Genomic DNA, 23550 nt, shown 5'->3' with positions numbered 1-23550 from the left:
CTACTCAAAGATATTCTAAATCTTTCTCTTAACCGTTGACTTCCCAAGTACTAGGAACATTCTTCAAGACTTTATATTTATGAACTTTATCTATTGTGATTAATTTCTTCTTGGAAACCAGCTAACTTTCTGTTAAGCCCATTTATTACTCATAACAACTTATCAAATTAAATCAACGACTGCAAACACACACTATTATTTTGAATTCTTTCAACCTTTCCTCTAGAATTACCAACTTGTGTGTGTGTGTTCAGTCAGGCATATCACTCAGGCATGTTCAACTCTTTGGATCCCATGGACTGTGGTCCAACAGGCTTCTCTGTCTATGGGATTTTCCAGGCAAGGATACTGGAGTGGGTTGCCAGTTCCTTCTCTAAGATATCTTCCCAACCCAGGGATCGAATCCACATCTTTTGCACCTTCTGTACTGACCAGCAGATTCTTTACCACTGCACCAAAACTTGACAGCTGTCAAAACAAACAATTCCAATTTACTAGTGAATTAGCACAATGCAATTTTATACTTTTTAATGACATAGAATTCAGTGTATGTGAAAGGTGAAAGCTCTCTTTCTTCCAGTCGTTCAGGGTCCTAGACTTGTGCACTGTGTGGTTCCACTATTTTCTATGGTTTTTTGTCTTCCAGTGAATTATCTGCAACGAGCCAGAGGAGAAGGAAGAGACTGAATGCAGAGGACATTGAGGAGGTTGTAAAAGCCATTCCCGGAAGAGGTGCATGCCATTCCCTTGGCCAGACTTAGTCAGAAAGCCCCACACAACTGCAAGAATGAGCTTCCCAGTTTGCTCAGTGGGTAAAGAATCTGCCTATAACGCAGGAGACACAGGACCCAAGGGGTCGATCCCTGGGTCAGGGAGATCCCCTGGAAGAGGGCATGGCAACCTACTCCAGTATTCTTGCCTGGAGTATCCCATGGACAAAGGAGCCTGGTGGGCTATAGTCCATAGGGTTGCAAAGAGTCAGATGCAACTGAGCACACGTGCAACTGCAAGTATGCCTGGAAAATGTAAATTTACTTGTATTTAGGAAAAAGGACTCTGCTTGGAAAAATTAACCTTTTCTCTGTCATTTATGTACACTGATTGCCAAACTAAAATCCATCCATGGTGTGAAAATGGTGAGAAGTGGTAAGAGAACCTCCAAATATGTCTATGGCTCTTCTGGTCTCACGTCTTGATTGCTTTTTCCAGATTCTTCATTAAATAATTCCCCATGTTTATTTTAGACGAAAGAGAGAGAAGCAGAGGGACACATTTAGATCCCTTCCATGTTTTCCCATCATCCCCCTCACCTGTGGTAGGAAGAAGAGAAGGCATGGGTGGAGTATGGGTAAACTGCGTGTCAGAGACAGAAGTTCAACAGCCTGGGTACAGGGATTTGAATTCCCCCCGAGACCCAGCCCCCAGCCCAGGACCATCAAAATATTCTCCAGAGACCTGCTTTGCCATTTTGCCGGGGTGACATCAGGAGTTCAACATTTAATTCAAACAAATGAGGATTCTCTTTGAGTTTACACAGTTTGTTGTCTGTCAGAAGACACTGTTGTTGGGATATAATTGGGAAGGGGGACTAGAGGAGTTAATATCTAAGGAAGACAGAACTTGATGGATTTCCTCAACAAAATAACTGAATTTGCATTTGCTTGGATGTTTATAATAGAATTAAGAACTGTGTCCTATTTGAGAAATAGGCTGAGAGCTTCCCAAGACCTGAGCTAGCTCCTGTAAAAGTAAATATTGATTTGTCTGCAGATTGAGCCAAAAGCGGGAAGGGAGGGGGGTGGCATTTATGGGTCTGAGTATCTTGCTTCCTCACGGCTGAGGTGAGAGCAGGCTGCCTGACTTTAGGTACTCTGCTGACTTAAGAGATGTCCGAGGAGTTCTGTGCATTTATCCAGGCAACTAACATCAGTGAGAATATACTTCTGAGATTTTTTTTTCCTGTTGTGGGATAATACTGTCTTGCTTAGTGTCATCACTTCATATTCCTTTTGCACCAATTTTCTTTTCTTAGAGAAAAGGACTGCTTAGTTCACCAAATAATACACATGTTATGATGATCACCATGGCTGATTCTTCCTACACTTTACTGAGTGACAGATTGGTCAATATGCCATATACTCTTGAGAAAGAACTTCCTGACATTCACTTTCAGTATAAAAAAACCTGGATTTTAAGTGTGGAAGCCAGGTTTAATATTCTGGCTAGGCTATTGCCAGCTACACAAAATAAGCAATTAATTTAAACTCCCCATATTTCTGTTTCATTGTCTAAAACACTGAAAAGAGTAATTATTTTACTGACTTTTTTCATTCAATTATATATGCATGTGAAAACATTAATTCACTATCTCTGTGTTTTTTTCTTTCTTATAAACTGTCTTCCTTCCCCTCCCTCCCTGTCTTTTTTTTCTCTTTTTTTGTTATTTTCTGTAGCTCCTTTCCTCTCTATTTCACCCATTTTTGCCTTTATTCTCTCCTCCTTTGTTTCGTAAGTATCTTGGGTAAATTATTCTCCTTTTGACTGTGACCCCAAGACTATCTTGGTTTTTTCATACTCTCTTCCTCCAAAGTGGGTCACCATGAAAACATACTTTCAAGATCAAATCAATTACTTTGGATAATCTAGTACGCGTTTTGAGCTCAGGTAGGTAAAGCACAGATAACCAGCTTAACTATCTTTCTAGCTAAATCAAGAAGGAGGGAAAATAATTGCACGAATAAAACTAACAAAATTTTAGAGTGCAAACATTTGCTACTTAGTGTCATTTTTCATGTTGCAAGCTGAAGGTTATTTCACACCATTATATGAGGAAATGAGTCCTTCCTCCCTGTAAAGAACATTTCTGACTTCCTGGCCTCTACAGTAGCCCACAGTCCAAGCTCCTTGGAGGCCCCTGCTGCTCTGATCACTAGGGGTGTCGCTCTGTTATCTCCCTCTGAGGATAATTTATTCAGTTTATTCCCCACTGGTGCAACCACAGAAATTTTTCCCAAGATTCTCATCACTGTTTTTAATGCTTCTTTTCTTGGGGGCAATTTTTTTTTATTCAGACTCCAAAAGAGCCTTTGATCTCTCTCACTCTGTTCACAGTACTGAATTAAGTCTTTGACAATACACTCTCCTGGGAAATAGACCATAGGGCCTCAGAGTCCAGGTGTCTAACAAGGGCACCAACCATTGAAAGTAATGGGGATTGAAGGGGCACAGAGGAGCCAGAGGCCATAAAATCAGCCTCTAGAGCCTTTGAAGAGGCCAGTTCAGGTGCTTTTCCAACAACCAGAAATAGAGGCGGTGCAAACTTCAGAAGCTGGTAAGTCCCAAGTTGAGTCCAGGAAAATTTTGAGGAAGGGGACAATGAAGAAAGGTGAGTCCAGGAGCCTGGAATGAAAAGGAGATGAAATCTTTCAATAGGGCCTGATATAGATGTTGACTTTGCCAACACACTTAGATCCTGTGGCCATACAAAGTTTGTTGATCCCAAACAACTGTAGACTCAAAGCCCCCATCCATATCACAGCTAGAAGACCAAGGTGGTGTGCCTGGTTGGGTCAGGACCTTCCTTTCTTCTCTTGTCTAAACCCATCTGTGAGCCAAGGTGATCACTCTGTTTCTAGGCAATCATAGCTAGGTTCAGATCTTCTGTTATCTTTTGGGTTATTCAAGACTTATCTGTCCTTTCCAGACTCAACATTTCATGGTCAGGGATCATGTCTTGTTCTTTAGCACTTGGAATAAGGAACCACTATGACCACGCCTTTGTAAATATCAGTCTGTGAGCATAACTAATGGAATTAATGGAGTAATTAATGAAATTGGAGTACTGAAGATCAAAGCAATGGCCCAGATGGCCAACAGGTCCTCAATTCTCATATTAAGAGGCTTGAGTTTCATTGAGGAGAATATTTATATAGAAAAAAATGGTCCCAGCTATTGAGGAATTTCAAAGGACTCTAAGATAGCACCAAAAGTATATTGCTATACTATATCAGTGTTATATGAGGTCTGAAAAGGACATTTCTTCCCTGTGTCTGTTAAAAGACTTTTGGTGATGCTCTTGACCCCAGTTTCTCTGTGTCTTCAATCTTCCTTACACTAAATCTAGGTGTCCTTCTCACCACTCAAATATTAATATATCCTTCCTTCACCAGCTACCTGCCTGTGTTCAGATCTTGATCACTTTTCCTTTGGAATCTTCAGGATTCTCTAAAAGGCTGGTGTGTGATTCTCCTTTGTCCCATCTGTAGTACAGCACTTTCCTGTGTCAAATTCTCTGTTGATTCCTTGGGATGTACCTGACAATGCCCACTGCCAGGTGGGCTGTGAATGGCTGCATATGCTCCTGCACACGTGTAAACCTTGTCTCCTGATACTCTGCTCTCCTACCTCCTCCCCACAAAGACCTTAGGATTTACCAGCCCCTATGGACAGGGAGGCCTGGCGTGCTGTGATTCATGGGGTCGCGGAGAGTCGGACACGACTGAGCGACTGAACTGAACTGAACTGAACTGAATACCTCATCATTAATCATTACTGAACATCCACCGGGGCAGACCTTTCTTCTCTTGCTATTGCCTACAAGAGTAACCCTCTCCTCTCCCAGTAAAGCTAAGTATCATTTATCGTTTCGCATATGAGAAAATTAGGTGCCAAAGAGTTTAAATAGCCTTCAGGGTCATAGAATGAGTATAAGAGCCAGAATTGGAACTCAGATTTTCAACTGTAGAACATTGCTTCATTCACCTGTACTTTTGTCTCTTTCCCACTGTTTGTAAGATCATTTTTACTAGAACCACAATTATAACACGTTACACATGTTTATAAGTCAAGTTTTCTCTATTAGTTAATCTCCCTGAAAATAATCATTTTTACTTAATCCATGTTATACATCTGTATGCCAAACAAGATCAGGTCTGAAAAGGCACTGATCATTTTCTTGACTTTTCAAATAGTTTGAGTCACTCTGAGGATCTAGAACTTGATTACTGAGAAGGAGAAAGCTTTTTAGAAGAGATAGATATGTTTTATATCCTCCTAAATAAGGAGGATAGATTCTGATTCATACTGAGAATCATTTCTCTAATCGCAAGTGGAAATACAGAACTGAGCTAACACATACCTGTCCCTACCCCAGATTTGACCCCTGAGCCCCTGAGTCTTTGGTTTCCTAAAGTCCTACACTGAGTAGAAAGTTGTGTGTGTTTATTGTATAGTCTGTATTTGGAAAGTCTAGGATATTCAAAGGGAAAGTCTTTGGATCAAGAAAAACCCTTCATTTCCTTCTCTGGCAGCCAGCATCTGATACCTTCTCATTCACACTTCACTCTCCTGGAGGAGGCTGGTCAGATGGGATACAGGAGCAGAATCAGTCACCCAAATCTGTGATTATGTGTCTCCTGGGCTGCTTCTCTCACCCTTGCATGACTCCCTGGCTCCTTCCATTCTTCAGTTGCTGTAGTCATTGTTGTCATTTTTCTTAGTGCTGGTCAGTCTGCTCTTTGTTTAACAGTGAGGGCGTTAAGACAGAACCCAGCACCAAAAAACAAAACCAACTAGAATCACAGCAGGTAAATTTTCAGAACACAGATTCCATATGCTGAAATAATTGGATCCTGGTCACAAGGATGCATGGATAATTTTGCTTACCAGGTAAGTAAGCCCTATTTGAGTTTATATGCTGAAAACTCACTCACTAACTATTGAAAACTTATATTTCACCTCCTGGTGTACCTTGCGATACTGACTGTCTCTGTCACTAGAATAGGAAATTCACAGTCTTTCTGAAAGGACTCAAATCTAATCAAGCACTCTAGAAATTTCACAAAGAGAACCAGTAGCAGTTAATCCAGTAAGAGACTGATAAATATTATACTCTGAAGTGAAATCCTCTTTGGAGCTGGAAGAAATTGTTGTCCTTGGATGGTGCAAAGGACTGCTCCACCTGTAATCCAATATTTTCTGAATACTGAAAACAAAGAATCCTGAAGTCAGTCCCTGTCCAATTGTATGGGGCACAGGGCTCAGCTTCTCTAGAATCAGCTGAACAGAGCTCTCTTCCCTGTAAACTCTGAGGGAAGGAAAGCTGAGTTAAGTAATTGGGCTTAACGAGGCCAAATCTTGTACAGGGGCTGAAAGCACAGGCTCTAGAATCAGATTTCCTGATTTTCAGTTTGGTTTTGCCACGCGTATGTGTGTGTGTTAGTCATTCAGTCATGTCCGACTCTGTGAGACCATGAACTGTAGCCCACCAGGCTCCTCTGTTCATGGAGCTCTCCAGGCTAGAATGCTGGAGTGGGTTGCCATTCTTTTGCAGGCAGATTCTTTACCATTTGAGCCACCAGGGAATGTGTTTCATGTTCTAGCTTTCCAATTTTGATCAAAGTATTCAGCCCCCCTTTCCTTGTTCCCTTCATTATCTATGAAAATAACAATATTAGTTACCTTTAAATGTTTTTAAAAGAGGAAGTGATAAAATGAATATAAAGCTTCTGGCATGATACCACATGCATGGCAAGTTTTTAGTTAAATGTCAGCAATGATTAACAATGATGATGATGACTTGAAAACATCACTGAGGCAGTTTCAGAGCTCTAGTGAAAACCTGAGTTTTACTACAATTATACACTTGCCGTGGTTATATGTTCTGTTCCACATTTTAAGGACTCTGGATTTCCAGTGTAATCAGGATATGCTGCATGGCATCACACAGCAACTATACCACTGCTCCAGTCTCTGAATTCCTCCTCATCTGCTTCCCTAACTGCCAGAGCTGGCAGCACTGGCTGTCCCTGCCACTCAGTCTCCTCTTCCTCCTGGCCATGGGGGCCAATGCCACCCTCCTCATCACCATCCGGCAGGAGGCCTCTCTGCATGAGCCCATGTACTACCTGCTCAGCCTCCTCTCCCTGCTGGACATGGTGCTCTGCCTCACCGTCATCCCCAAGGTCCTGGCCATATTCTGGTTTGACCTCAGGTCCATCAGCTTTGTTGCCTGTTTCGTTCAGATGTATATCGTGAATTGCTTTCTTGCCATGGAGTCCTGCACATTCATGGTCATGGCCTATGACCGCTATGTGGCCATCTGCAAGCCTCTGCACTACCCGTCTGTCATCACTAACCAATTTGTGGCCAGAGCCACCATCTTTGTAGTGGCCCGGAATGCCCTTGCTTCACTCCCAGTTCCAATTCTTTCTGCCAGACTCAGATACTGTGCAGAGAACATCATCAAGAACTGCATCTGCACTAATCTGTCTGTGTCCAGACTCTCCTGTGATGACATCACCTTCAATCGACTCTACCAGTTTGTAGCAGGCTGGACCTTACTGGGTTCTGACCTCATCCTTATCATTCTCTCCTACTCTTTTATCCTGAAAGCTGTGCTAAGAATTAAAGCTGAGGGGGCTGCTGCCAAGGCCCTGAGCACCTGTGGTTCCCACCTCATCCTCATCCTCTTCTTCAGCACAGTCCTGCTGGTCCTGGTCATCACTAACCTGGCCAGGAAGAGGATTCCCCCAGATGTCCCCATCCTGCTCAACATCCTGCACCACCTCATCCCCCCAGCTCTGAACCCCATTGTTTATGGTGTGAGAACCAAGGAGATCAGGCAGGGAATCCAGAAATTGCTCAGGAGGTTATAAGAGGTAAAATGTGAGAGGCCTAACCTTGGGAACAGAAATTGCTAACAGGCTCAGATGGTAAAGCATCTGTCTGCAATACAGGAGACCCGGGTTCGATCCCTGGGTTGGGAAGATCCCCTGGAGAAGGAAATGGCAGCCCACTCCAGTAGTCTTGCCTGGAAAATCCCATGGACGGCAAAGCCTGGTAGGCTACCATCCATGGGGCCGCAAAGAGTCGGACACGACTGAGCGACTTCACTTTCACTTTCAATAATTTCATTGGAAGGACTGATGTTGAAGCTGAAACTCCAATACTTTGGCCACCTAATCCAAAGAGCTGACTCATTTGAAAAGACCCTGATGCTTGGAAAGATTGAAGGCAGGAGGAGAAGGGGACAATAGAGGATGATATGGTTGGATGGCATCAACAACTCAATGGGCATGAGTTTGAGCAAGCTCCAGGAATTGGTGATGGGAAGAGAAGCCTGAAGTGCTGCAGTCCATGGGGTTGCAAAGAGTTGGACATGACTGAGTGACTGAACTGAGGTCTCGATTAAGCAGCCTTGGTTGTTTTGTTAAATTTCTAGCAGATCATTTTGGAATTTGAAATCTAAAAAAGTTAATCAGTTCACCAAGAAAGCTAAAAAGATAAATGGGAATTTTGATGCCAGAAGACTTTTCATAAGTTACATACTATTTATACTAAAAAAAAAATTTCATTGAGGCAACATAAAGTGTTCTGTGCAACTTTCTAAAAGAAAATAACTGTAAAGATAACCTTATATCCTAAGCTAGTAATGTCTTAAATAATATTGTCTCACATCTGGCCTCTGACTTTCCTTGAGTTCTTCTAGTTCTATCTAGGTAACTGTAGAGGTAAATTTTGGACCCAGTGAAATCCCAGTAACATCGGGTATCTCCAGCACGTAAGCAGGGATCTTACATAACATAGTTTGCTTCTGGCACAGAAATTAAAATGACGGCCACCAGAATAAACCAGGATATGCCTATGATAGTGAACAGACCCAAGTGATGATCAAAAGAACTGGAAAGATCTTGTCAACATTCTATTCACCACAACCTGAAAAATGTTTCACAAGGCTTTAATCCCTCTGACACCTCACTTCAGCTGTGTCCCAACCATGAGTCTATCACACTTCCATGGTTAGAAGGCACTCCTAGGCAGAGTCCCAGGAGCTTGGAGTAGAACTGCGTGGATGTTTGTTTTAGTCGGAGTAAAAATGCTTTACAATGTTGTTAGTTTCTGATGTAGAACAAAGTGAATCAACCATATGTATACATGTATTCCCTCCTTTTTAAGCCTCCATCCCAGCCCTCATCCAGCCCTTCTAGGTCATCAGAGAGCAGGGAGCTGAGCTCCCTGTACTATACAACAGTTTCCCACTAGCTATATATCATGAGAAGAGTACCCTTGTGCACTGAGAGCTTCTGCTACAGCCACTACTGTACTGTCAGATGGTCTCATTCTCTGTGTTCATTAGTGCTGACCTGTCACTAGTTCTTCAAGACAGTGGCCTCTCACAATTTTTCTAGGGAAGGATTCAAGCCAGGGAGATATATTACTGCCACTGCAGCTGGTCCCTTCATTCTTCACCTCCTCCTTTACCGTTCATTCTAGATTCTGCTCACACTCAATCAGTGTTTTTAAAAGTCACTACCTCTAGTTGCCCCATCGTTCCTCACCTCCTCTCCCCTGATACAAGCTCCTTGGTGGTCATTAACGTGAACCATTAGATTCGCATGATTTTTGCCAAATCCCATGGGAGTATTCACATGCTTCTTCCCCAAAACCTCTTTGCCTCTGATTGTCAAGTCTTGCTAATTCTTGCTGTACATCAGGTTGATGACCACATGCACTGCTTAAAGCTCTGCCTCCATCTTTGTAGTTCACTCATGACTTAAGGCTGTAACGTGACAACGTTTTAGCTTGCGTGACATAGTAATATCACTCATTCATTACTAGGCCTGAGCTCTGACCTCTCCCTTTTATTTGGTCATAGGGAACCTCCTTGAGGCCACTGACGTGAAGAGAAGGAAAGACAGTCATTTAAATGAGGTAGGCAAAGTGAGGTCTGGGACAACCAACTGTATAATCTATGCCCCTATGGCTGCTCTAACCTGTGGTCCCCAACCAGTTTTGTGGAAGATAATGTTTTCCACAGACTGAGGGTGAGGATGGTTTCAGGAAGATTCAAGTGCATTAAATTTATTGCACATTTTATTTCTATTATTATTACATCAGCTCTACCTCATAGCATCAGGTGTTAGACCCTGAAGTTTGGAGACCCCTGACCTAGGCAATTCCCAAAATACAATCCTGTTGGAATGGGCTACTGCTATGCCTATACAACTTTTTTACTTCTTGCTTCATACAATCCAAGCTGTGTTTTGAATGGTAGCTAGCTTTCTGTGGCATTTTTTGCTGCAGACTCTATGGGTTTCCTCTGGGACTCTAATATTATATCAGAGACTCTACCCAGTTATTTTTTACTTACGGTTAGTACCAGGAGCACTTTTGTATCCCTCAAATCATATGTTCTGAGAAGCAGGGCTGCTTGAACCTCAGCTTAAACTTACTGAAGAGTTCTTTCCTGCTCTTCATCCCAATCAAAACAATGAACCTTCAGTATCGTCTAGTAAGTAGATCACAAATCAAATCAGAATCCTTAAGGGTACTATGAGCTGTCTCCAAAATCCAGAGAGGTTGCTTTCTTAATGGTAGGAGGTCAAGATAAAATCCTTTGATACAGGAGTGATGTCTGAGTACGTTCTTAACCATTGGAAATGTGAAAATGTCCTTAATATGGTAAAAACGTCCCTAATGTGGCAAGCTCCTGAATATTCTGGATCCTTATCTTTCACCATTGTCATGTGCATATGTTGTGTATCAGAGAATTCAGGGAACTTGACACTTTCTGCTTAGCCACTCAGATTGACCCATGTACTGGAGCAGTGTGATATGAAGTGTCAAAATGGTCACGGTTCTTTCAGGCAACATTGTTACAATAAACAAAAGAGTCACTGTAGCCTTGTAAAAATTCTTATATGTGCACTGTTGCCTACCCCAGTTGAACAAAAACTGCTTTGGATATATTTCAGTGATAAAAATTAACTAAAAGAAAACATCAGCAAGAACAATATCTGCATAGCAAATGCTAGAGATATTTTACTCAAAATTCCTTTTTAGGAATTTCCCTGGAAGTCCAGAGGCTGAGACTTCACACTCCCAATGCAAGGAGCCTGGGTTCAACCCCTGGTCGGGGATCTAGATCCCATATGCCACAACTGAAAATGTGCACTTCACAATGAAAAGATCCCACACGCTACAATGAAGATGGAAGGTCCCACATGCCACAACTAACAGCTGGCACAGACATACAAATAAGTAAATAAATGAAAGTTTTTTAAAGTCTTCTTTTTTAAAGATGTCACATCTGGCACAACAGTTGTTCCCAGGGCTACATCTTGGTGAGATTTACTTTGAGCTATCTTTATCTGCTAGAGGCCATGCTTTATTCAAGGACTGTGCTGGTGAACTAAATAGGGACAAGTCTGTGGGCTACTGCCTTGCATCCCTTGGTCTTTGTGCCCTTCCACCAGGAATGCAGCACTGATTATGATTAATTACATTGATCATGATGAAAAAAGCTGTAGTTTCAAGGGCAATACAGGATGCACTAAGCTATTGCCATGGACAACTGGAACCCAGTCCCAACTGGGGGCTCATAAGAGATTGATTCCAAACTCTTTCAGGTTAGTCAGTTGAAGGCAAGAAAGCTGGAGTATCCAACATCCATCAGTCATTATTTGAGGATTTTTCTAGTAGGGATTGACCACCCGCACTTCCTGTTTGCACTGGGCTCAGGCCAAGATACTCTTGAGACCAGAAAATATAATCCATCAAAGATTCACAGGTAATTTTGAGAGAAAACTATTGGTCTATGAGAGAGGGATGAACATCAAAAAAGCAGTGTCTTCCACTTGAGCCAAACAAAGCTAATCCCTGCCACGCCTCTTTTCTGATGTGCGGCCTCACCTCAAGTTGAAAGTGAAAATGAAAGTGAAAATGTTAGTCGCTCACTAGTGTTCAACTCTTTTTGCTACCTCATGGACTATAGCCCGCCAGGCTTCTCTGTCTGTGGAATTCTCCCGGCAAGAATACTAAAGTAGGGTGGCCATTCCCTTCTCCAGGGGATCGTCTTGGCCTACGGGTTGAACCCAGGTCTCCGACACTGCAGGCAGATTCTTTATCATCTGAGCCAGCAGGGAAGCCCCTTACTCAGGTTACTTACACAAATTTTTTAAATGGCTGGCACTGAATTTCTGGATCTCTGTGACAAAGTTTTCAGAAGTCTGGGTGACAAAGCTGAGAATGACAGAATACTAATATATGGGATGCAAAGAATATTTTTCATTCTAAGACTTCTAATCATCCATATCCATTTTGGGTGTTAAAATGTCCAGTTATAAAACAATTAATGGTGATAGTTTGTTATAATATTTTACTGTTTAACTTGCAAATTGGCTTTCTTCATTTCTGTGCATTTTTAAATTTTTATTTTCAATGCATTAACTTTACTCATAAAAGCATGCATTTTTATCAAGTTTATTAAGGTATTATTCATATGCAATAAGTTACTTTCTGTACAATGAGTTTTACAAAATGTGTATCATTTTAACAACCATAAAAATCAAGAAAAAATCTATTTTCATCACTTAAAAATGTTGCTTCATGCCCATTTGCAGTTGATATTTTACTCTACCCCTTGCCTTAAGCAAGCATTGGTTACTTTAAAGAATGCATTAGATTCTCATATTGTAGAATTTCATATGAAAGGAATCATGCAGTATGTATTTTGTGTTTAGAAGAAATAATACCAATTCTGCAGACTTTTCCAGAAAAATTGGAAAGGAGATACTATTCAACATATACTGTGAGAACACATTTATCTTTATGCCAAAAGCAGACAAATACATTATATAAAAAATTAATAGATATACTTCAAAGACATAGATCCAAAACATTAAACAATTTTAGAAAATCAAATTGAACAATATACAAAATTTAGATACATCCAACTACCAAGGGAACATTTCACTCAAAGATGGGCTCAATAAAGGACAGAAATGGTAGGAACCTAACAGAAGCAGAAGATATTAGGAAGAGGTGGCAAGAATACACAGAAGAACTATACAAAAAGATCTTCATGACCCAGATAAGCATGATAGTGTGGTCACTTACCTAGAGCCAGACATCCTGGAATGTGAAGTCAGGTGGGCCTTAGGAAGCATCACTATGAACAAAGCTAGTGGAGGTGACGGAATTCCAGTTGAGCTATTTCAAATCCTGAAAGATGATACTATGAAAATGCTGCACTCAATATGCCAGCAAATTTGGAAAACTCAGCAGTGGCCACAGGACTGGAAAAGGTCAGTCTTCATTCCAATCCCAGAGAAAGACAATGCCAAAGAATGCTCAAACTACCGCACAATTGCACTCATCTCACACGCTAGTAAAGTCATGCTCAAAATTCTCCAAGCCAGGCTTCAGCAATATGTGAATCGTGAACTTCCAGATGTTCAAGCAGGTTTTAGAAAAGGCAGAGGAACCAGAGATCAAATTGCCAACATCCACTGGATCATCAAAAAAGCAAGAGAGTTCCAGTAAAGCATCTATTTCTGCCTCATTGACTATTCCAAAGCCTTTGACTGTGTGGATCACAATAAATTGTGGAAAATTCTGAAAGAGATGGGAATACCAGACCACCTGATCTGCCTCTTGAGAAACCTATACACAGGTCAGGAAGCAACAGTTAGAACTGAACGTGGAACAACAGACTGGTTCCAAATAGGGAAAGGAGTACGTCAAGGCTGTATATTGTCACCCTGCTTATTTAACTTATATGCAGAGTACATCATGAGAAACCCTGAGCTGGAAGAAGCTGGAATCAAGATTGCCAGGAGAAGTATCAATAATCTCAGATATGCAGATGACACCACCCTTATGGCAGAAAGTGAAGAACTAAAGAGCCTGTTGATGAAAGTGAAAGAGGAGAGTGAAAAAGTTGACTTAAAGCTTAACATTCAGAAAACTAAGGTCATGGCATCCGGCCCCATCACTTCATGGCAAATAGATGGGGAAACAGTGGAAACAGTGGCTGACTTTATTTTTCTGGGCTTCAAAGTCACTACAGATGGTAATTGCAGCCATGAAATTAAAAGACGCCTACTCCTTGGAAGGAAAGTTATGACCAACCTAGACAGCATATTAAAAAGCAGAGACATTACTTTGTCAACAAAAGTCTGTCTAGTCAAGGATATGGTTTTTCCAGTAGTCATGTATGGATGTGAGTGTTGGACTATAAAGAAAGCTGAGCACTGAAGAATTGATGCTTTTGAACTGTGGTGCTGGAGAAGGCTCTTGAGAGTCCCTTGGACTGCAAGGAGATCCAACCGGTCCATCCTGAAGGAGATCAGTCTTGGGTGTTCATTGGAAGGACTGATGCTGAAGCTGAAACTCCAATACTTTGGCCACCTGATGCAAAGAGTTCACTCATTGGAAAAGACCCTGATGCTGGGAAAGATTGAGGGCAGGAGGAGAAGGGGACAACAGAGTATGAGATGGTTGGATGGCATCACCAACTCAATGGACATGGGTTTGGGTGGACTCCGGGAGTTGGTGATGGACAGGGAGGCCTGGCGTGCTGCGGTTCATGGGGTTGCAAAGAGTCAGACATGACTGAGCAACTGAACTGAACTGAACTAGATAAGATAAGATCCAATTTGATTAATTCCAGGATTACAGAGTTGATTTAACATTCAAACATCAGTTAATGTATTTCACTATATTAACAAACAAAAGCCCCTATAATCACCTCAGTACATACAGAAAAATGTCTAACAAAATGCAGCCTACCTCTTACCCCAGACCCTTACTATGCTAACGATATCAGGGAAGTTTTTGAGTCACAGAATACAATACAAAACCTATGAACATTTTGGAGTCATCTTGATCCCTAGCACTTGGAATAGGAGAGGATCAGCCTTAGAGGAAACTAGATGAAAGAGACAAACTTTACGGCAATCTTTACTTCGCCCATGCATTCACATGAGATTGTGGTGCCATTTCTGAAGTTGTTGAGAGGGAAGAAAGCTGCGGAGTGTTTGTCATGGCTGTGCTATATGTAAGCACAGAGCAGGCCCTCTGTAGTTCCAACTGAGGTCTGTATAATCTTATTAAATAGTAGACCCAGATGAACCAGAGGGATGGGATGGGGAGAGAGGTGGGAGGGGGTTTCAAATGGGGAACACATGTACACCCAGGGCAGATTCATGTCAATGTACGGCAAAACCAATCAGTTCAGTTCAGTTCAGTCACTCAGTCGTGTCCAACTCTCTGCGACCCCATGAATCACAGCACGCCAGGCCTCCCTGTCCATCACCAACTCCTGGAGTCCACCCAAACCCATGTCCACAGAGTCGGTGATGCCATCCAGCCATCTCATTCTCGGTCGTCCCCTTCTCCTCCTGCCCCCAACCTTTCCCAGCATCAGAGTCTTTTCCAGTGAGTCAACTCATCGCATGAGGTGGCCAAAGTATTGTAGTTTCAGCTTTAGCATCAGTCCTTCCAATGAACACCCAGGATCAATCTCCCTTAGAATGGACTGGTTGGATCTCCTTGCGGTACAAGGGGCTCTCAAGAGTCTTCTCCAACACCACAGTTCAAAAGCATCAATACAGTAATGTAAAGTAATTAGCCTCCAATTAAAATAAATAAATTTTAAAAATAATAATAATTTTAAAAATAAATATAAAATGAGTGGGGAAAAAAAGAAAGAAAAAAAATAGTAGACCCTGAAAAGAGCAGTACTGGGGCAGATATAATTGGTGATTAACTAAGAGGCCTGTTTGCCTCAGTTGTAGAAAACAAGAAATATTAATGCCCAGGAGGCAAGGAAGCATTTCTCTGACAATCACAAAGCTCATCTGGAGGATTCATAGCCTGGAATTTGCTCTTTTATCCCTGACTCCCTCTACCCCTAGGTGCAATTTACTAAACAAAGTATTCATATATTAAGGAAATATGAGAACAAGATTTTTAAAAATAAGAAAATAATAAGCACTATGAAATAAAGGCAATGAACTAAACAACACATATTGTAAGCATCAGAATTAACTAGTTAGAGAAAATAAGTATTGCAGACAAGTTGGCTATATTTATCATGTAAGTACAAAATAAGCATTTATTTGGTAAGTAAAAGCATTTGATGCCCTCAGAGATTTAATGGAAGACTTTGGAAATATAAATTCAGGAAACTCAGTTATAATAAAGAATTAACTAAAAGACAAAATAGTGGATGAGTTGAAGAGCTGACAGCTGAATTAATGAACTGTCTGTAACAAAAAAAATTCCCAGTCATGGTATATAATAGTCAGAAGATGGAGAAAGAAGGAAGAGGGAACGATTAAAAGATTTTGTGCAAAGGGGCCAAAATGCAAATTTGGTCTAATAAAAAATTACATAAGAAAATAAATAAATGGAAGGGAAGCACCTGAACAGGAGTGAAGAATTGCTCATACATTTTTAAAATGTAAGACTGAAAGGTGTGGTAGAGAGACAAATTAGATCCTAGAAAAGAAAGCTCCTAGCTATACTACAGTGATTGTAAGGCAAGCACGGAGAAAAAGAGAGCAAGCCAGACATTCAAGCAGAGAAAGATTTATTATAGGAAGAAAGAAAGAAAGTGACTGGCTTTAGAGTGAAACTAGTGCTCTCTTTTTACAGCCAACCCTTCTTATACCTTATCAATGGGAAATTATGCCCCGGAAGGAGGGGGCCTCAGTTTATCTTTGGTCCGCACCTGGGGTCTTGCCATCACGTAGTTGAAGGTGTCTCATGAGTCGGGTGGTCATGTCGTCTTGAAAAACTGGCACCAGCAGGGAAAAGTAGTATATCGCCTTAGGGAAAAACAGGATGCCCACCAGGGCAATGTGGCCACTGTGACTTTATCCCTTGTTTGTCAGGTCACCACAATAGGCCATATTTTAACTATATGCTATGAGACCCTTGTGAACCCTAACAGTGATATTGGAGGAAAAGAATAAACTCTTAATGCTGCATGTGATTAGATAGATTTCTAAACAAGCTCGGGGATTCTGATATTTGTTGGCATTTGTGAGAGTTGACATTAAAAATAAAAGGACAGAGAAACATAAGTAAATCAAAGTAGCAATTTTAGTAATAAAGAAAGAAAATCACAAAGCAGAAAAATTAACATTACCTGTGAAAGTTTTAAAGATGACCACAAGTTGTTTACTGTCCCTCCTTGTGAATCTGGGTTGGCTTTAGTGATTCACTCATAATCAGTAGAATGTGGCAGAAGTGACGCTGATTATAAAAGATGTGTAGAGAATAAAAATCTAAAAATCCCTCAATTTTTTTTGGATAGAATTTTAATAGGAACTCAATTTGTTATATAATGGTATGACTTACAAAGCATTAATAATAAAAATATTGTGTCACTGCGTTTAAGTAAAGTCAGATACACCAGTGATGGAACTGAGAGACCTGTATGTATTAGAATCTGGTATGTAACAAAGCTGAGGAGAAGGGGACGACAGAGGATGAGATGATTGGATGGCATCACCGACTCAATGGACACGGGTTTGGGTAGACTCTGGCAGTTGGTGATGGACAGGGAGGCCTGGCGTGCTGCGGTTCATGAGGTCGCAAAGAGTCGGACAGGACTGAGCGACTGAACTGAACTTAAATCAGTGGAAACAGGATCAATTGTCCCTATGTGGAGAATAATAAAGGTGGAGTCATATTTAACACTATTAACAGGAGTGGTATTCAGAAATACTTAGTAACTAGTAAAGCACTTCCACCAACAAAGCAGAAGATACTCAGGCCTTGCTCTAAAGCTAGGCACTGGTAGACCCTGCTCTTCAGGCATTAACCCACTACTTGATGGATCATGGGGAAGTCTAGATACCACAAAAGGGACCATGGTTGAGATGAGGGTGCTCAGTGGCTCACAGTAGAGAACAATTATAAAAATAACAAGCAGTATTGTTTGTATTTTCACACCTCATATAACTATAGCAGTGCATACTAAATAACACTTCTAGCTCTTGACAATATAAACCACAAGTAGATGTCAATATATCATTAAGAAATATAAGACACCATGTTTAAATTAAACATTAAGACAAAAAAAATTAAAACTTTGTGATTTTGTGGATTCTGGAAATACAATCCCCAAAGAAAATCTATTAATAGAAAAATAGCTTGACTTGATCAATTTTAAAGATTTTCAATAAGTAATGGACAGCATGCACTAAAATTGACAGCTGTATAACAGACCAGAGAGGATATTAACAACATCTAGTCAACAGGGGCTTTAATATATAATTACACAAGAAAAAATTTAAATATGCAAGGAAAACAGCAATTAATAGAAAAAGAAGGCAAAGGATGTGAATATGTAATTCACACTATAAAACCCACAAATGTATAAATAGTACATAAAGAAAACTCAATTATCATAAGAAAATAAATGTAAAATAACAAGATACTATTTTACATCCATTGAGTTTTCAAAAAAAGTATCAAATGGTGTAAAGAATGTGAAAAATAAAAAAACCTCAGGAATTTCTTCTGGGATTTTGTAAATATTTTGGAGAGAAATTTGGTACTTCCTAGTCAGATTAGCTCCTCTGTCCATGGAATTCTCCAGGCAAGAATACTGGAGTGGGTAGCCATTCCTTTCGCCAGGAGATCTTCGTGACTCAGGGATCAAACCTGAGTCTCCTGCATTGCAGGAAGATTTTTTACTGTCTGAGCCATCAGGAAAGCCTGATATTTATATTTAAATATGTTTATATTTTCATAATTGAAAAAATCATATATATATACAGTTACTAAGTCCATAAAGAGAGATGTACAATGATATTGACAGTAACAGTAATTAATTTATGCTAACAATTAATTAGGTCACATGGGTGTTGGCTACTTATATGAAAAGGGGCAAATGCACATAACAAAAATTGAACAGCAGTTTAAAATAATGAAATCACATATATGAACATATAGGAGCATGTATATATTTTTAATATTTAGTATTGATGGAAATTTAAGTAGCATCAGACTTACAACCCAATGACCTTTATATAAATTCAACATCCAAAGTATCCTCCCATAAATGAGCATACAACTAAATAAGCATCAGAGAAGGCAGTGACTAATTAGAAAGACATTTTAGGTGCACTTGAGTTTTTACATTTCTGAAAGGGAGACAACAAGGAGGAATGTTGAAGCATGCAGAAGAGAAATAAAAATAAAGCAAAGGACCTCAGAGAAACTGAAAAAGTCTGTCTCCATAACTTGAGATAAATGATTAATTCCTATAAAGTTAACAATGAAAATAAAAAATAAACAACAAATTATGTTTCCCAAAAATCAGTTGTAATCAAATCCCATTTAAGAATCCTTTATAAAGCAAAAATTAATGTAGAATTTTCTTTCTGAAAACACATTGTATTTTCTCAATAATATTTTGTTCTGTTTTCTCTTGCATTTTTATCATTACAATGTCATGATAAATTCATGATAACATTGATCTATTCAATAGCATGATTCAGTATGTACCTAGGATGATTAAAGATGTACCTATCTAACAGCAGATACGAAATCCAAGAGAACTTCTGAGAGAAGTTACTGGATCTATGGAAGTACCAAGTGTGCATGTACAAATTAGTATGTAGGGATGTATGTAAGACACGCAAACCCAGGAAATGAACTAATTGCCTACAGAGCACCCTGTGTATATATGACTCCATCATTAGAAGTACTTTCTTTTGAAAAGAAAGAAGATAATTTCTTCTCCCATATGCCTGCCTTCCTATTCCAGAATGGCTTTTTGTTCCAAAGGGAGCAACAATGGAGAAGTTCCCAAGGGGCAGAGTCCCTTAGGCTCCAGAGGTATAACTACCCCAGGGACTTCAGAAACTATCCAAGGTTCCACTATCCATGGAGCCAGACCCCATCTTTACATCTTTGGCAACGTCTGGGTGCCAAAGTCTGGTGAAGGGTGTCTGGGTGAAGGTTGCCTGAGAGGCAGCTGTACCAAGATTAACCAGAAGACAGGGAAGAACTATATCTTCATTGGCGATCAGTGTTCCCCACTATTCCTGAGTCAGTACTGCTGAAGTAGTCAGAAAACCAAGTGGCAGATACTGCCTCCTGTCTCAGGTGAGTAAGCACAGGTGAGATCCTCTGCTCTGGGACCTCCTTCTCCCCTCTGTCCTTCTCTTCTTTGGTGGCATCTCTTGGTGGCAATAGAGATGCAGAGAAACTGGAGTTTGCCCATAGGAGATTCATAAATAGTGGAAGAGTCGGAAAGTACATCATCTAGAGCCCATTTGCAAAAATTGGGTGTTTACAACTGTAAATATGGACATTTAGGTGCCCTAAGGCAAACCTTCTGCCCACAAATGCTTCAGTCACGGAGCAGGAATTTAACCTAGTCTATATAACTGCACAGATTGAGGACAGAGACCACAACTAGGGATCAGTGGGGATCTGAAAATAGTTCCTCACTTTTCAAATCAGATTGATTTTCAGATTAGAGTCTCAAAAAGCTATGGCTGCCAAAACAAGAAAATAACGCTCAAAGATCAGTGAGGTATTGGGCACTGGATACTCTCAATAATGTCTATAATTTTGGAGAGATGCCCTACAGGTCTGTCTGAGTTTTGTGCAGCTTTGTTGTTTAGTCAGTAAGTCGTGTCTGACTTTTCATGACCTGATGAACTGTAGCTTGCCAGGCTCCTCTGTCCATAGGATTTCCCAGGCAAGGATACTGGAGTGTGTTGCCATTTCCTTCTCCAGGGGATTTTCCCGACCCAGGGATCCAACCCATTTCTCCTGCACTGGCAGGTGGATTCTTTACCACTAAGCCACCAGGAAAGCCCTTTGTGGAGTTAGGTGATCCCTATCAACCTTTCCACTTCATGAACAGGGTTTCCGTAAGGCTATGCTGTGGCTTAACCTGCAGCTCAGGAAAAAGCTTGGGTGTCTACGTCTCCACTTCAGTCTTGAACCTTCAACTTTCCTGGCTTTTTCCTACTCCTGGCTAGAACCAGTAACCATTAGCCCCAGGTCCTCAGCCCTAGCGCTGTAATTGGCAAGTTTTGAGTGCAAGCAAAGAGGGAAAAGGAGAGGGTGAGAAACTGATGCTTCTTTACTTCTAAGGTTGAATAGGTTGTTCAGTGCTTTTTGAATGACATGGATTGAAGAACATGTAGGAACAAACCTTCCAGAATAAAAGAGGAGAAAAAGAATGGCCAATTAGTAGGAAAAGAGACAAAATAATCTTTTTGCATTGTTCTCAGAAATGTCATCTTATTACTAGAAATAATTATCCCAAAGCTCTTCAAGAGATGAAAATCATGCTTCTTTCTCTAGGCTTCCCCGTGAATATTCTTGTCTGAATTGCGAATTATTCCAGTACCCTCTGAAGGTCATTTCAAGATTTTCCCTGCTTCTATGCAGGGAATTATGAATTCTTTCAGGAATTACTTCAAAATCCTCAGATAAGAAAAGTATCCTGGAGATGGTGAAATTTGGGGTTATAATTTGTAAAACGGAAAAGGGAAGCAGATTGGAGATGGAAGGACTCTAGAGGTGGACTTCAACACCCTCACCCTATTGTAATCAGAAGAATCAGCTTTTCATCTTTAATGACAGGTATTGCTCCCCCATAGCTATGAGATTTTTCTCACTCTCCTTTTCAGGTTGTTTCTTCCAAAGGTTACTAATAAGAAAATCTGACAAAGAGAAAAAAAACAATGCTTTTCAGGATCTGTACCTACCAAATGAAAATGAAATTTTAGGCAAAAAGCAGATTAACTAACTTTATTTGCAGTGTCTAGTTTTAAAATTATCTAAAGAAAAACAAGCATAAGTGAATTGTCAGATTGGGGCAGCTGAGGAGTTAGAGCCATTTTCTTCTGTCCCCAGTTTGTGCCAGGACCTGCTGCTTATTTGGTTGTACTGCTATAGTTCAATCGTATGTATGGTAGTCTATGTAGTCCATAAAAGCAAAAAAGAGGAAGAAACTTAGGAGTACAAATTTGGAGATTCACCTTTCACAAAGTAGTTTTCAAAGTTATTTTCTCCTTCTTTTAATTTCTATAAATATTTAAAAGCTGTAATAAATCTTGAATAAATCCAGCATATATAGGCAAATCATATCACTCCAGTTCTATTTTTTTAACTTAAAAGGAATACAGTAGTATGGCACAAAGGATATACAAATAAATTTCCTTGGCTCTGGAAAATCTGCTAGGATGCAACAGTTTCACTTAACTAAAGCAGCTTATTCTACAATATCTTCAAGCACCTTGAATCAGTAGCTAAATTTTATCCTAATTTTACAGATCCCTGAAAGAAAGCTGTAGAAATAAATGACAAAATATGACAGCACACCAAAATGGCAACATCTCCACTGAGATTTCAGACTTCCTCCTGAACTGTTTTGTCAGGTTCCCCAGCTGGCAGAATTGGCTGTCCCTGCCCCTCAGTCTCCTCTTCCTCCTGGCCATGGGGGCCAACACCACCCTCCTCATCACCATCCGGCTAGAGGCCTCTCTACATGAGCCCATGTACTACCTGCTCAGCCTCCTTTCCCTGCTGGACATGGTGCTCTGTCTCACCGTCATCCCCAAGGTCCTGACCATCTTTTGGTTTGATCTCAGATCCATCAGCTTCTTTACCTGTTTCCTTCAGATGTACGTCATGAATTGCTTCCTTGCCATGGAGTCCTGCACATTCATGGTCATGGCCTATGACCGCTATGTGGCCATCTGCCAACCATTGAGGTACCCATCCATCATCACTGACCAATTTGTTGCAAAGGCAACCATCTTTATTTTAGCCAGAAATGTCCTTTTCACAGTGCCCATCCCCATCCTCTCTGTACGACTCCATTATTGTGGAAGAAATGTCATTGAAAACTGCATCTGTGCCAATATGTCTGTGTCCAGGCTCTCCTGTGATGATGTCACCATCAATCGTGTCTACCAGTTTGCTGGAGGCTGGACTCTGCTGGGATCTGACCTCATCCTCATCTTCCTGTCCTACACCCTCATACTGCGGGCTGTGCTGAGACTCAAGTCAGAGGGAGCTGTGGCCAAGGCCCTAAACACGTGTGGCTCCCACTTCATCCTGATCCTCTTCTTCAGCACCATCCTCCTGGTCTTTGTCCTCACCCATGTGGCGAAGAAGAAGGTGTCCCCTGATGTGCCCGTCTTGCTCAATGTCCTCCACCATGTCATCCCTGCGGCCCTCAACCCCATTGTCTATGGGGTGCGAACCCAGGAGATCAAGCAAGGAATCCAGAGGTTACTGAAGAAAGGATGGTAATTAGGACAACTGGATCTCTGCATTCCTAAAGTAGGATGATTCTTTAATCAATAATGAATGAGTGGACTGAAGTTCATAAGTTTTACTCTCAAACTGGATGAACTGTCTATGTGTCTCCCTTTAATAATGCTGAAGTTTCATTTAGAGTTTCTCTTTCTCTCACTCCTCAATCAGGAATTTTCTTGGCCCTTTCTCCTTTTTTCCCATACCTATTATCCTATTTTATATAAAACACTATGCTTCCTAGGGCAGTCTCTAAAGTGAGAGATTTACTTTCCCGAATAGCCAACTGTTAATATGACATAAAATTTATAATGTGAAGTATACAACTGTAGATATTTGGTGGATTGTGTTGTATAATGTGTAATGTCTTATTATTTCCACAGTAAGGAACATACTGGAGAATAAAAATAAGAGTTGACATTTCAGTCCTGAATGGTGGAGAATTGCTACCAGTCTTTAATACGG

At 40.7% G+C, this 23550-nt stretch overlaps 2 protein-coding genes across 2 annotated transcripts; both read left to right on the top strand.

Annotated features, from left to right (window-relative positions):
• The first annotated feature begins 6713 nt into the window (after nt 1-6713).
• LOC129553859 (olfactory receptor 56A4) lies at nt 6714-7655 on the top strand. The gene has a single exon (XM_055422560.2). It carries the CDS (start codon nt 6714-6716, stop codon nt 7653-7655), a length of 942 nt encoding a protein of 313 aa, XP_055278535.2.
• A 14479-nt stretch (nt 7656-22134) lies between these two features.
• On the top strand, nt 22135-23082 carry LOC129553858 (olfactory receptor 56A3). The gene has a single exon (XM_055422559.2). The coding sequence runs from the start codon at nt 22135-22137 to the stop codon at nt 23080-23082; it is 948 nt and encodes a 315-aa protein (XP_055278534.2).
• Nucleotides 23083-23550: the final 468 nt, after the last annotated feature.

The sequence above is a fragment of the Moschus berezovskii genome, chromosome 14, assembly GCF_049115385.1.
Source record: "Moschus berezovskii isolate FMDL1 chromosome 14, NW_MosBer_1.0, whole genome shotgun sequence".
In the NCBI taxonomy this organism is placed as follows: domain Eukaryota; kingdom Metazoa; phylum Chordata; class Mammalia; order Artiodactyla; family Moschidae; genus Moschus; species Moschus berezovskii.
Note: the sequence above shows the minus strand (reverse complement) of the source record. Positions and strands in the feature narration are given on the sequence as shown.